The 15,182-nt window shown below is 47.0% G+C and overlaps 2 protein-coding genes across 11 annotated transcripts in view; one reads left to right on the top strand and one right to left on the bottom strand.

Moving 5' to 3' along the window:
* Positions 1 to 15,182, bottom strand: part of SLC31A2 (solute carrier family 31 member 2) — an 833,895-nt gene that overhangs the window by 441,873 nt on the left and 376,840 nt on the right. The gene's annotated exons all lie outside the window — the stretch shown is intronic.
* Positions 1 to 15,182, top strand: part of CACNA1B (calcium voltage-gated channel subunit alpha1 B) — a 327,842-nt gene that overhangs the window by 231,816 nt on the left and 80,844 nt on the right. For all 9 annotated transcript variants that reach the window (XM_081847405.1, XM_081847407.1, XM_081847400.1 and 6 more), the window contains one exon: positions 9,865 to 10,692. In XM_081847405.1, coding sequence (XP_081703531.1) covers positions 9,865 to 10,692 — 828 coding nt within the window. The remainder of the gene's footprint in view (positions 1 to 9,864; positions 10,693 to 15,182) is intronic.

Consider the following 15,182-nt stretch of genomic DNA (forward strand, 5'->3'; position numbering starts at 1 on the left):
GTGGTGAGAAGCAGCAATGCTTCTAAATACAAGTTGTTGAAAACCACAGGAGGGGAGAGTGCTTGGAATCCTGCCTGTAGGTTTGCCACAGGCATCTGGATGGCCATTGTGAAAATAGGACTACATCAGCCATTGATCTGAACCAGTAGGCCCCTTCCAATGTTCTCATGCTAAGGGGTTGAAGCAACTTCTTTACAAGGAAACATTGGAACATCTGGGCTCTTTTTACTTTAGGAAAATAAGGCAAGTAAGAGGGAACATGATGCAGGTGGATAAAATTAAGCACATTGAGGAGAAAATGGATAAGGAATTGCATTTCATAGAGGATTAGGTTATCAACCCTCAAATATCAAAGGTACTGCTTTGGGCTTCCCAGAGGCATCTGGCTGGCCACTGTAAGAACAGGATGCTCAACTAGATGAGCTTTGCTTGTGTTCTTAAGGAGATGTTTTTCTCCTTCTTTCATAGTACTAGAACTTGCGAACGTCCAATGAAGGTGAATGTTCAAACATTCAGGACAGACAAAAGAAAGAACTGAAGTTCAGCCTTGAAATGGGGGGGGGGGGGATAGAAGATAAAACAGCTAAAGCAGTGAAAACGGGTCAGGAGCAGATGTTAAAAATTTAAAAACCACAACAGCCGAGCAAAAGATAGAAGCTGCTTATCACACTGTCATATTGTTGAACAATCCCTGCGTTTAAAGTACTTTGATGTCACTTTAAACAGTCACAGCTTCCCCCAAAGGATCCTGGGAGCTGTAGTTTGTTAAGGGTGTTGAGGCAGTGGCGGAGGAAGGGGGGTGCAGTCCGCCCCTGGTATCATCACTGAGGGGGGGTGTGACAAAATGAGTTTTAAAAAATAATTATATCGGGCTCATGAAACTTTTTAGGAGTGAGGTGGTGGCTTAGGCACCTTGCAGGTTCCATGCTGCCTGAAATGGCAGCGTGGGACTTGTGTCTGCCTACTGCCTCTCCCTCAGCCGCCCTACAGCTGAGGGGGAGGCAGTGGAGAGGCTCCAAGTGTTGGAGAAGCTCACCATGTCCCCATGGGCAGCTCACCCTGCCCCCAGATGCAGGACATGCCCCCACATGTCCTGAGCGGCTAGCTACACAGCTACATTGAGGGTCATTAAAGGTAAAGGTAAAGGGTCCCCTGACCATTAGGTCCAGTCGTAGCCGACTCTGGGGTTGCTTTTCTTGCTTTAATGGCCAAGGGCCATTAAAGCCAGCATACAGCCAGCATACAGCTTCCGGGTCATGTGGCCAGCATGACTAAGCCGCTTCTGGTGAACCAGAGCGGCACACGAAAACGCCGTTTACCTTCTCGCCGTAGTGGTACCTATTTATCTACTTGCACTTTGATGTGCTTTCAAACTGCTAGGTTGGCAGGAGCTGGGACTGTGCAATGGGAGCTCACCTCGTCGTAGTGATTCGAATCCCGACCTTCTGATCGGCAAGCCCTAGGCTCTGTGGTTTAACCCACAGCGCCACCCGCATCATTAGGTGACAGCTATTCCCCTCAAAGAGCTGTGAAGAGGAATTCTGGGAACTGGCTCTTCAAGCAGCAAACTCAAAAGTGTGAATCAGATACGGGTGGGAGAAGCTAGAGGATTCAAGTGGGCAGGTCCTCCCTCAGTGCTGCTGGTGTGGCTGGAATACTGTCCTATAATGGGGGGGGGGAGAGAGAGATAAAATCATGGCGTCTCTTGTCTCACAGTCCTTGAAGAGGTTGCAAAGAACATTCAGCGGGCCTCTTAATATCTGAGTGATTACGCCTCCTGTAAATTTCCTACTGCATTCTTAGGGGGAGTTGAGTTCCATTTGTAGAGTTCCAAAGCCCAGGTGCCAGGGAGGCCAGTTTACCCACTCTGTGTTAATTGCCTTTTAAGTAGCTGCTGTGTGTTCTTTAATAGGAATGAAAACCAACTTGAAACAGGCGCTGTTGGTTAAGACAAGGCTTTTTTTCTGTGCAGTATTATTTCCAGTTCGGTAGGTATGATATTAGAGTCCATATACTGTATATGCAAACTTTAAAGGCAGTTAGCACAAAAAACCTGAAGCTACCTGTCTGCAATTTGGCATGGTTAACCCCCTCTTTAAGGGTTGCCATGTGTCCAAATGTAATGCCCGTGTGTGAGAAAAAATAAACATGGCTGTTTTGAGCCTTTTAAATATATTCAGTGCAATCTGAATTGGCTGGATTAAGAGGTTTTAATCAGCTGGTGTAACCGGTGTTATTTTTATATGGTCTCTCTGTCCCTTCTAGGGCTCCTTCCCCTTTTCTTTTTGTTGGAGTTGTATTTTGTTGGAGTTGCTTTTATCAATCTTTTATGACTCTCTTAATTGTTGTTTTCAGAATGCATGCTTTAGTTTTCAGCAGTGACATCCTTCCGGAATTTGGGATAAACTGAATCATTAATAGGGCAAACCCCAAATGGGAAACAGGAGAGGGGGACATTGTGAAGTCGTTTGCAGGGGACATGTATGTAAATGGAATTCCTGCAGGCAAAGGCAGGGGAAGCTGCACACATATAAAGTCCCTTCACATACTGGCTGAGTAAAAATTTGGAATCATCTGAATTTCACTAACGTATCCTGATGTAGCATCATTCTGTGGAGGTTCTGGGGAACCTAAAATTCAGAATTTGGGGGGCCAAGCAACAATCACCTACTTTCTGGTACTACTCTTTCGTAATGATGCTGCAGGTAGAAGCAGAAACATCCATAATCAGTGCTCCAGAACTCTTAATCTCCTGAGTTGTTTCAGAAGGAAATCATGGTCAGTGGTATTGAAAGCTGCTGAAGTAGAACCAATAAGAGTCACGCTCCTCCTATCACTATCCCAATAAAAGTAATCAGTGGCTGTTTCAGTGCTAAAAAATGGTCATTGGAACCAGACCGTAATGGATCTAGGTAATGTGCTAGCTCTGGGTTTAGACCAGAAGTAAGCTGGCCCTCTCATTCACTTTGCCCAGGAGGAGCATATTAAAGACTGAGCAACTGGGCCAGGGCCTTTTCAGTGATGGCTCTGACCTGGTGGAATACTGTGTCCCATGAGACCAGGGCCCTGCAGGATTTAACTTCCTTCCGCAGGGCCTGTAAGACAGAGCTATTCTACCTGGCCTTTAATTTGAATTTAGCTTAATCTTTTATTCCCCTTCCTTCCCTCCCCCTCCACTTTTTATGGAGATTACACGCTCCGGATCCCACAGCTAATTCTTCCTGGTCTCCTCGCTGGCCCAAATAGGACTAATTTAGCCAGCTAGCCCTGGTGATCATCTAATGTTTATTGGATGGATTTTCCCCCTAAATTGATTTTTGAATTCTGAATTTATTGTTATTCCCGTTTTATACTGTATTTTATGCTGTTTTTGTTGCATCAATTAAGTGTTTTAAATTTCTTGTTATCCGCCCTGAGCCCAGTTTTCTGAACCAGGAAGGGTGGGGTATAAATAAAAATATAATAATAATAATAATAATAATAATAATAATAATAATAATAATAATTTATTTATACCCCACCCATCCGGCTTCTGGATCCAAGGAGGGCCTCTTTCAGGGGGAATGCACCACCACTATCACCTCAGGGGAAAAGCAGTGGTCCAACAATTTCCATGTGTGAACTTCCAGCTCAGCCCCAGACTTATTGGTACCTGCCCAACTCAATCAACAATTGAGAAATAAATAATCTGTCAGTCATAATGTCTTCTCATTCTTGGAGAGTTACAGAAAGAAGGTTGCTTTTACCTTTAAACCTGTAGACTTCCAGCCTTCCTTCTGTTCAAGTATTTTTACTCCCATCTGAAGTGAAGGCCCAAGACAGGTGTTGATCATCAGGTGAGCTGCGCACAGGTGGGCTGAAGCGAGCTGCTGCCATTCCTGTGGAGCCTCCTTTTATTGAGACAAATATGCAAGCTAGGCAGATACATTTTGGGGTGTGACCTTTACACATCTTCCATCCCGAGATCGTGCAGTGGTACAAAGCTATTTTGGCACCTGTTTCCACAGCATCATTTTCCCCTTGCACAGTGTATGACGAATGGAGACAAAAGGTCTCAGGGACAAAAGGTTACAGACAGGACACCGCAGACTGCTGAGACTGCAAAAGGTCAGACACAGGGAACGATGTACCAGACAGCTATGACTTGTCTGGGGGGGCGTTTTCCCTGCACCCCAAGGTCACACGTGCAGGCAGACTGTGGCTGCCTGCTGGTGGAAAGTGTCTCCCTCCGGACCCCACTGTCCACTCGGCGATATCCCTACATCATCTTCAGCCATTGGGGCTGGAAGGGTGGAAGGCAGGGAGGCCAATAGTATGTGAAGCTAAAGCCAACAATAGGCAGCTAATTTATTCTAGTAGTAGTAGTCAGTGCTTTTTTTGAGATGGTACTCAGCAGTACGCCGTATTGCCACCTCCCCCACCCCACCCCTGGCCACCATCTTGCCAATGCTGCTTGCCCACTCACCCGCTTGCACCTTTTCCACTTCTGCTGCTGCCACTACTTCCTGTGGCTGCAGACACCTCCTGGAAGGCACTTAGGTTGTGCCAAAGCACTTCCGGGAGGCTGTGCCTGCAGTCATGGGAAGTAGCGGCAACGGCAGCAGCAAAGATAGGAGGGGGGAGCAAGTGAGCACGGGGTGGGTGGACATGCGGTGGTGGCAGTGTGGTGCATACCAGCACCTATTTTTCTTGGGGGGGGGAATACCAGTAGTACTACTGGTAGTAATACTACTACTAGTAGTAGAGGTAAAGGTAAAGGGACCCCTGACCATTAGGTCCAGTTGTGGCCGACTTTGGGGTTGCGGTGCTCATCTCGCTTTCTTGGCCGAGGGAGCTGGTGTACAGCTTCCGGGTCATGTGACTAGCATGACTAAGCCACTTCTGGCAAACCAGAGCAGCAAACCAGGCTGAACAAAGTGGGCAGAGGCGTTCCTTCAGGTGCACAGGGTCAAAACTGTTTAGGGCTTTAAATGTCAACAGCAATATTTGAATTGTGCTCAGTATTATATGGTCCCAGTGGCTGCTCCAAGTCACCAGTCTATCAACTGCATTCTGGGTTAATTGTAGTTTCTGAGTCACCTTCGAAGGTAGCCCAACATAGAGTACTTTGCAGTAGTCCAAGCAGGAGATAACCAGAGTATATACCTCTCTGGTGAGACAGTGGACAGGCATGTAGGGTCTCTGCTGGCGTACCAAATGGAGCTGGTAGACAGTTGCCCTGGACACAGAGTTGACCTGTGCCTCCATGGACAGCTCTGAGTCCAAATGACCCCAAGGTTGCACACCTGGTTCTTCAGGAGCACAGTTACCCCATTCAGGACCAGGGAGTCCCCCACACCTGCCCACACCCTGTCCCCAAGAAACAATACTTCTGTTTTGTCTGGATTCAACATCAATCTATTGATCACCATCCATCCTCCAACCACCTCCAGAAACTCACACAGGATGTTCACTACCTTCGTTAGTTCCAATTTAAATGAGAGGTAGAGCTGGGTATCATCTGCATATTGGTGGATACTCAGCCCAAACCCCCTGGTGATCTCTCCCAGCAGTTCCATATACATGTTAAAAAGCATGGGGGAGACGAAGTCCCGAGTCAGCCCACAAGTGAGTGCCCAGGGGTCCAAACACTCATCTCCTAACATCATTTTCTGGCCATGGCCCAGGAGAAAAGAGCGAAACCAATGTATAACCATGCCCCCAACTTCCAACCCTCCTAGATGGTCCAGAAGGATACTGTGGTCAATGGTATCAAAAGCCACTAAGAGATCTATCAGAACCAGGAAACAGCTTTCACCTCTGTTCCTAGCCCACCGGAGGTCATTGACCAGTGTGACCAAGGTGGTTTGAGTCCCGTGGTGGGACCTGAACCCTGATTTGGAAGGGGTCCAAATGGTCTGCATCCTCCAGACATGACTGGAGCTGTTCAGCAATCACCTGCTTAATCAGACTGGGCAATAATTGGCCAGGATGGCCAGGTCCAAATATGTTTTTTTTTGCAAAGCAATTTTATAACTACTTCTTTAAGGGGGACTGGGAAGACTCTCTCAAAGAGGGAAGCATCTCCCTTCCCAGCTCATTGCCCAGTCCTTCCTGGCTTGCTTTTATAAGCCAGGATGGATAACGGTCAATGAGACAGGTGGTTTCACTTCTCCAAACAGCTTGTCCACATCCTTGGAGGTAACAAGTTGAAATTGATCCCATAAAACTTGACTAGACATATTGCTGGTAGTCAAACAACCCAGTCCTGTTACCATGATGGAGTTTATCGTTTCACGAATTTGAGCAATTTTATCTGCAAAATCAGGAGATCTTGGAGTCCCTACCAGACCAGAATGGCAAAGGTGGTTCTGTTGGACTACAAACCACCTGAAAGAGTCTCCTGGAATTGTTTTCCATGGATGCAATAGAGGCAGCGAAGAAGATCTTCTTCACCTTCACTGTCTCCACTTGGTAGGCTCAGTGTTAAGCTCTAAGTCATGTTCAGTCCAATTCAGAGTGTGTTTTTCGCCACTGGCACTCTTGCCATCTCATAGTCAGATTGTCAATAGCCCTGGTTAACTCCTCACTCCAGCAGGCCACCAGGATATCAGCTGAGAGGCCATCAAAAGGGATAATACATCCACTACCATTCTCTGGAAGTCATTTGGATCCATTAAGTGGCGAGCATGGACCATTTATAGAATCATAGAATCTTAGAGCTGGAAGGAACCCAAGGGTCATCTAGTGCAATTCCTGCAATGCAAGAATCTCAGCTAAGGCATCCATGACAGATGGCCATCATACCTCTGATAAAAAACCTCCAAGGAAGGAGAGTCCACCACCTCTCGTGGGGGTCTGTTCCACTGCTGAACAGCTCTTACTGACAGAAAGTTTTTTCTGAATGTTTAGTTGGAATCACCTTTCTTGCAACTTGAAGGCATTGGTTTGTGTCCTACCCTCCAGAGCAGGAGAAAAAAGCTTGTTCCATCTTCCATGTGAAAGCCCATAAGATAGTTGAAAATAGCTATTATTTCTCCTCTCTGACTCCTCTTTCCCAGGCTAAACACACCCAGCTGCTTCAAACATTCCTCATAAGACTTAGTTTCTAGATCCTTGATCATCTTGGTTGCTCTTCTCAGCAAACATTCCAGCTTGTCAACATCCTTCTTAAATTGTGGTGCCCAGAACTGGACACAGTGTTCCAGGTGAGGTTTGACCAAGGCAGAATAGAGTGCAACTATTACTTCCCTTGATCTGGACAATATACTGTTGATTCAGCCTAGAATAGCACTGGCTTTTTTGCTGCTGCATCAGCCTGCTGACTCATGTTAAACTTGTGGTCCATCAAGACCCCTAGATCCTTTTCACATATACTGCTAGTAAGCAGGTGTCCCCCATCCTATATTTCTGCATCTGGTTCTTCCTGCCTAAATGCAGAGCCCTGCATTTGCCCCTATTGAAATTCATTTTGTTAGCTTGTGCCCAGTTCTCCAATCTGTTGAGGTCATTTGAATTCTGATTCTGTCTTCTGCTGCATTAGCTACTGCTCCCAGTTTGGTGTCATCTGCAAATTTGATAAGCATTCCCTCAATTCCTTCATCCAAGTCATTTATAAAGATGTTAAACAACAATGGGCCCAGGACAGAACCCTGCGGCACCCCACTTGTCACTTTTCCCCAGGATGATGAGGAACTATTAATGAGTACTCTTTGGGTTCAGTGCTCTTTGGATTCGTTGAGTCAACTAGCTACAAATCCACCTAACAGTTACCTCATTCAACCCACATTGTACCAGCTTCCTCTCAAGAATATCATAGGGGACTTTGTCAAAAGTCTTACTGAAATCAAGATATACTATGCCCACACCATTTGTCTGATCCATCAGGTTTGTAATTCCATCAAAAAAAGAAATGAGATTGGTCTGGCATGACTTATTTTTTAGGAAACCCATGCTGGGTCTTAGTAATCACAGCATCCTTTTCTAAATGCTCACAGACTGACTGTTGAATTATCTGTTCTAGGACCTTCCCTGGTATCAATGTTAAGCTCACCTGGATCTTCCTTTCTTCCCCTTTTGAAGATGGGGACATTTGCCCACTTCCAGTCTGTAGGGACCTCACCTATTCTCCAAGAATTCTCACAGTTCATAGATAAACGCTCTGAGATTACATCCACAAGCTCCTTTAGTACCACTGGAGAGCCAGTGTGGTGTAGTGGTTAAGAGTGGTAGTCTCGTAATCTGGGGAACCGGGTTCACTTTCCCGCTCCTCCACATGCAGCTGCTGGGTGACCTTGGGCCAGTCACACTTCTTTGAAGTCTCTCAGCCCCACTCACCTCACAGAGTGTTTGTTGCGGGGGAGGAAGGGAAAGGAGAATGTGAGCCGCTTTGAGACTCCTTAAGGGGAGTGAAAGGCGGGATATCAAGTCCAAACTACTACTACTACTACTACTACTCTTCTTCTTCTTCTTCTTCTTCATTAGGCTCTGGAGATTTGAATTCATTTAAAGTAGCTAGGTGTTCCCTTACTACCTTTTTTCCTATCTTGGGCTTCAACTCCCTCCTTACATAATTTATTGTGTTATCTCCAGGCTGGGCATCACTTTCCTTTTGGGTGAAGACAGAGGCAAAGTAGGTGTTTAGTAATTCCGCCTTCTCTCTGTCACCAATAGCATTTCTCTGTCTTCTCCACACAGAGGACCTACCACTTGCTTGTTTTTCCTCTTACTTTGGACATAGCCAAAGAAACCTTTTTTATTATTTTTAAACTCTCTTGCAAGCCTGAGCTCATTCCAAGCTTCAGCCAGTCTGACTTTTTCCCTGCAACTGTTGTCTACTCCTTTGTGATTTCCCCTTTCTTCCATTTCTTATACATGCCCTTCTTAACTCTCAGATCATCAGTAGCTCCTTGTGCAGCCTCCCCTTTTTCTTTCTTGTAGGTGTAAAGGTAAAGGTAAAGGTACCCCTGCCCGTACGGGCCAGTCTTGACAGACTCTGGGGTTGTGCGCCCATCTCACTCAAGAGGCCAGGGGCCAGCGCTGTCCGGAGACACTTCCGGGTCACGTGGCCAGCGTGACATCGCTGCTCTGGCGAGCCAGAGCCGCACACGGAAACGCCGTTTACCTTCCCGCTGGTAAGCGGTCCCTATTTATCTACTTGCACCCGGAGGTGCTTTCGAACTGCTAGGTTGGCAGGCGCTGGGACCAAGCAGCGGGAGCGCACCCCGCCGCAGGGATTCGAACCGCCGACCTTTCGATCGGCAAGTCCTAGGCGCTGAGGCTTTAACCCACAGCGCCACCTGCGTCCCATTCTTGTAGGTGTAGCCTGCAATAAAAATCTAGTAGCCTCAGAAAATAATCTGACCATGGCACTTCTTTTATTCCATTTGATAAATAGAATCACCCATGTCCAGAGAGGTAAACAGAGGTAAATCCATGGCTATGAGAAGGGCCAGATTTATGCAGGGACAGCCCCATGGAGGCCATGTATTCCACAAAGTCCCGAGCGGTTCCTTGTAAGGTTGCGTTGGACCACCAGACTAGTAGGAAGCCAGGCCAGGGTTGACAGGGCAGTGGCTTCACGGTCTGTACTGCATCTTCAGCCAGAAAGGTTGCCTGAGTGACTTATGTAAGATCAGGAGCAAACAGTAGCAAAGAGGACATCTGCAGTTTTCTGGAAGATTCTACCCTTTCTTATGTATTCTACCAGCCATCTTGTCATTACCCCCACCTTCATTTTTCCTTCACCTTGTAGTCCCAGATCTTGCTGTTGTAGTGCTATGGATAAGATGGTAATCAGCTTTCCCCCCTGCTTCCCTTCCTTCTTCTCCATCTTCCCCTTCCCGCAATTGCTCCTTTCTTTCTGCCTCTCTCTCTCTTCTATAGCAAGCAGCAGAATGCCTCCAAATCCAAATCCGTGTGGGAGCAGAGAACCAGCCAGATCCGAATGCACAACTTCCGGACGAGCTGTGAAGCCCTGTACAATGAGCTGGACCCAGAAGATCGAGTTCGTTATGCTACCAACCTTCACATCCGCCCAGATATGAAAACTCACTTGGACCGCCCCCTAGTGGTTGAGCCAAGGAGTGACAGCCGCAACAACAACATCAACAAGCTGAGTCCCGTTGATGTTCAAGAGGTCACGGAGGAAGTGAAGCCCCCACCAGCTGTGAGCACTGAGGGGCAGCGGAAGCATCACCGACATCGAGATAAGGACAAGGGGGGAGAACAGGAGAAGAGCAATGTGCCGAAGGATGAGAATGGAGAATCTGGCCCAAACCATAAAGAGGAGCGTCATCGAACACACAGGAGCCGCAGTAAAGAGGGCGAGAGGAGTGGGAAGGAAGGGAAAAGCGAGCGCAGCCGGGGCCAGGAAGGAGGTAGGAGGCATCACCGCCGTGGGTCAGTGGAGGAAGGAGCCGAGAGAGAGCACAGACGCCATCGGGGTCACCGGCACTCAGCCGAGCGGCAAGCAAAAGAAGGCAATGGAACAATCAATGGAGCCAAGACGGAGCGTCGTTCACGTCACCGGGGAGGGTCCAGGCCTGGGAACCGGGAAGGTGACCCTGGCTCGAAAGGGGAAGGAGGGGAAGAACCCCACAGACGGCACAAGATGCGGCACAAGGCCCTGTCCACATATGATTCAGTGGACAAGCCGAACGGGGAAAAGGAGGGAGAGGCAGGAGAGAAGGAGCTGAGGAATCACCAGCCAAGGTGAGTCAGGTTCTGTCCCAATGAGGTGCTTGGTCTGTGAAGGACGAAGGTCGTCTCAAGGGCTGGGTCCATTCTTGGGGCTCAGGAAACATGCTGAGTCCCACAGTTCAGTGTACTGGTTAGAGTGTCAGACTAGGACCTGAGAAAGTGTGGGAATGTTCAGGGAGGCAGGAGAGGACATATTGTTTAATAATATCCTTCCCAACTTGTGTTAGCAAGTTCTATAATCTAGCAGAGTAACATTCCCCTTTTAAACTTACACAGCGGATAACTTGTTGCCAGGCTTGCATAAGCCTCTAAAATAGGTTTCCTGGTAATTCCCATTTATTCCCTCCTAAAAAGAATAGACAGGACACAGCCTTGTATAAAAAATATAAAATAGTTTACTCACACATTCTGTTCACAGATGGATCCCAGAAGACAGACCTAGGTTATAAAATGCCTGTATACACACTTGGAATCATAAGGAGATAGTTCTTTTGTCCTCTCTTGGCTGGAGGCCAAGAAAGCATCTCAGGCTAAGGAGATGTTGCTTCTTCAAGGAATGGAGTCAGAGAGAGAAATGGCTGCCTGCCCTGTGCTATTTTGTTACCTGCACAGGTAAGGTCATGCCCACCTCTGGTCACATGTAGAGGAAGTTTGTCCCAGCCCAGGAGGAAACAGGAAGTTTATCTACTGGCTGGACAAACATCCCTCTCTAGGAATGTTGTATTTGACTGCTCTGTGTTTCACATCCCACAGAAAGTATATTTCAAATCCCCACTTGGTCATGAAGCTCAATGGGTGAACTTAGGCCTGTCACCTGCTTTCAACCTACCTGACCTCACAGGGTTGCTGTGAGGATGAAATGAGGAGAGGGGAGGAAACTGTCTATGCCACCTTGAGTTCCTTAAAGAAAATGTGGGATGCTAAACAAACAAACAAACAAACAAACAAACAAACAAACGGTACTCCTTGCCAACTCTTGCAAGCAGGATAGAGGCAAGAGTGTAAACAGGGTGGCAGTTCCCAGTACCAAAGATGTAGACATTGGAAATAATTGATTTGACTAACTTAGGTCTATTAACTTAAGTGGGTCTGCTATGAATAGAACATACTGGATAAAGCCTTCCTGTTCCATGTTGCTTACATTTTTATTTAAGTATTTAACAACATTCTTAGTCGGCTCCAATGATGGCAGGTTGCCTCTGTGGCCAAAAGGAAGTAACCATTAGAGGCTAACTATTAGAGAGGTAAATAAGTCTGCTATATTCCTTGTTTCCTTTCCTACATTGTCTTTATACATCCAAATTAACAGACTAAACAATAACCTTTGTAATCCTTCATATAATTGCAACCAAACAATAAGGCTAAAAGTCAGAATCTGTTTCTACCTAAGAGCCAGTGGGAGTTGGTCAATTTGGGGACAGAGGCTGTAGCACACCACACTTGGTCTGCCCTCAGCCAATCCTCACATGACTGCTTTCTTAATTACAATCAATCAGTGGGAGGCTCTGCAGTTCTTCAGCTTTGACTCTTACTCTTGGTCTCCCTGCCAGACCCAGCCACCACCAATTGTAGGCAATTGGTTTTCCCCAGAGGTGGGGCTATCTTCCATCCACTACCACAGTTCAAGCATGCACTGCAGCCAGACCAGTGCTTTGAGAAGAGAAGAGGGAAGAGCTGATGGACAGGGGCAAGTCTCAGAGGAAAGAGAAAGAGAGAGGGGGGGGGTGGAGGCCACATTTGGACCACTGGGAAGAGGTTTTCCAGCCCTGCACATTCCTTCCTTCCTTCCTTCCTTCCTTCCTTCCTTCCTTCCTTCCTTCCTTCCTTCATTGCATTTTCATCCCACTTTTTTGACTCCAATGATCTCAATGTGGTGTACATGGTTCAAATCCCCACTCAGCTATGAAGATATCTGAGTGAGGTCTTCTGCCAGACACTACCTCTCAGCCTAACACAGGGTTGTTGTAGAGGTTTATTGAGGAGGGGGGGAAAGCTATGTTAACCTCTTTGGAGAAAAATGGTGGGATATAAATGCAATAAATGAATAAAGTGGCTCCAATCAGAGGCTTAATGATCGCTGCAGATCTCCCCGCACACACTTCTGATTTCCCCAGCATTTATGATAACTTGGGAGACTTGTTTCATGGCCAAGGTGCCAGCTCAGCTGTGGAGGAAAAGCTTAGCTCTGGAGGAAAGGGGGAACGCATGCAGGGACTGCAATGTAATGATACTGCTGCAAGGTACAAACTCTGATTAGGAATAAATGGCTCCCCCAGGGTTGCTGTTAGCTGCTTGCATAGGGACAAGCAGGGCTGGTATAGATTTTGGCTGCTGGAGTCTCCTTGCGGGGTCTTGTTTTTAAAGATTTTTGGATTTTTGGAACAGTTCCTGAGCTATAATAATACACTTGAGAGCAATTTACATGCCACAGCCAATTAATCAGCAGGACTTGAGAAAGCCTTTTCTGCACTTTGCCAGACGATGACTGTGTGGTTGCCCTGATGTCCCTGGGGCCAGTTTTGGCACCCCTTCGCTTGTCATTCTGGGGCTGTGATCTTAGACTTCCTTAGCAAAAGCCTATTCCTAGTGAATATTTTCTATGTCTCTGGATCAGTGGCGACTGGTTCATTTGAGCACTAGCGCACTGCTCCACCAAGCTGAGTTTGCCCTCAGCCAGCCCCCACTTGCCTGCTTTCTTACTTACAGCCAATCTAGGGAGTGGCACTGCCCGTCAGCTCCCTCCTCTTTTGATTCAGATTTGCTCAGGAAGAACTCAGCAGTGAAGAGGAGATGGGGGAAAACCAGAATTAGTTGACTTCTCCTGTCATTAGGTCTGGTGCCACCTACTGCTGTCCTCCCCAGCTTCAACCCTCCCAGTCCCAGTGGGCACAAGGCCAGTATTGACTTTCTGGGGTTTCTGATGGTTTCTGAACCATCACCAACCCAATATTCCACGCTAGAGGAAGGGATAATAGCTGCAGTTGTAAACTTAGCAAAGTCTTATAAAAACATCAGCACCACAAAACTCTAAATAGCAAAATGTAATCCCCACTGCAAAGAAACAGCCCCCTTCACTGCTGTGGCTTTACCTTTATGGTGTCAAATGAATGACAGGTAGACAAAGCAGCCCCCAAATCTGCTGGGCAGGCAAACTCAGGTTAGTCTGCTTTGGAATCTGAGTAGGGCAGGTTCCTCCTCCGTCCTTATCTGCTGCCCTTACATGCAGATGAGGATGCTACCCCATCACCTGAAGCCAGACTTGCCTGTCTGTCCAATAGGATTCTATCTGGAGAATGTGTGCAGGTGTGGAGGGATCTATCATGCCAAGAGATGGGGAACATCAGCCCTCTGGGCCTCTGTATCTGGACCTGGTGACCCAGGTCCAGGTCACATGTCCTTCCTCACTCATCCTACTCCATACCTTCATTGGGTGTTCCCCCCCCTGGCTGGAATATGCCCATTCTCAGAGTTTAAGAATGACTCTTGCTTGCCTGGATAGAGGATAGACGAGAGGTGTCTGAGTATGTTGTAGAAACCACCTACTTTTGTCTATGACCCTGATGGTTGTCCAGAAAGGAACATAGCCTCCAGGATGAAAAACATTCTCTGCCCCTCATCTTGCCCTTCACTTCGGGAAGGGGGAAAAAATGTTTCAGGCCAGTCCAGGTCATGACTGGAAACAAAGCAGGAAACAGCAAAGCAGATTGAATAAGCTCATGACAGTCAGCCTCTGTCAATAATCTGGCAGCTCTGTTCTTCATACTGTTTGAAGCTGTCCAAAGGCACGTAAATGCATAATGTGAATCAAGCCTGGGAATCTTGCACGACAACAAACCCTCTGCTTAACATGACTTGAGAAATCAGAAGTCTCTGCTATCATTGATTCACAGTTCACAATGTAGTGAGAAAGGGGTATGGTGGCAATGGTGTTTCTCTGTGTGCTCTCAAGCTGGGTTCTTCAATCAAATAACTTCTTCTCAGGAGCCTGTTACATCTAAAGCAGTCACAGAAAGACTCTACGGTTGCAGGATTTAATTTTCCTTTCATTCCATGTTTTGCAGAACAAATGAGTTCTGGTACCAGTCACCACAATTTGTTGTTTATTAAACCACCTCTTCCCTCTGAAAGATCTCAAGCTTTGTTCATGATTCTCCCCCTCCTCATTTAATCCCCACAAGAACTGGCTCAAGGTAATCAAATGGGAATTTGAACCGTGGCCTTCCACATCCTTCTTGTTGTTTAGTCGTTTAGTCGTGTCCGACTCTTCGTGACCCCATGGACCAGAGCATGCCAGGCACTTCTGTCTTCTACTGCCTCCCACAGTTTAGTCAAACTCATGCTGGTAGCTTTGAGAACACTATCCAATCATCTCGTCCTCTGTCGTCCCCTTCTCCTTGTGCCCTCCATCTTTCCCAACATCAGGGTCTTTCCCAGGGAGTCTTCTCTTCTCATGAGCTGGCCAAAGTATTGGAGCCTCAGCTTCATGATCTGTCCTTCCAGTG

This window comes from Podarcis erhardii, assembly GCF_964252035.2.
Source record: "Podarcis erhardii genome assembly, chromosome: Z".
NCBI classification, from domain to species: Eukaryota; Metazoa; Chordata; class Lepidosauria; order Squamata; family Lacertidae; genus Podarcis; species Podarcis erhardii.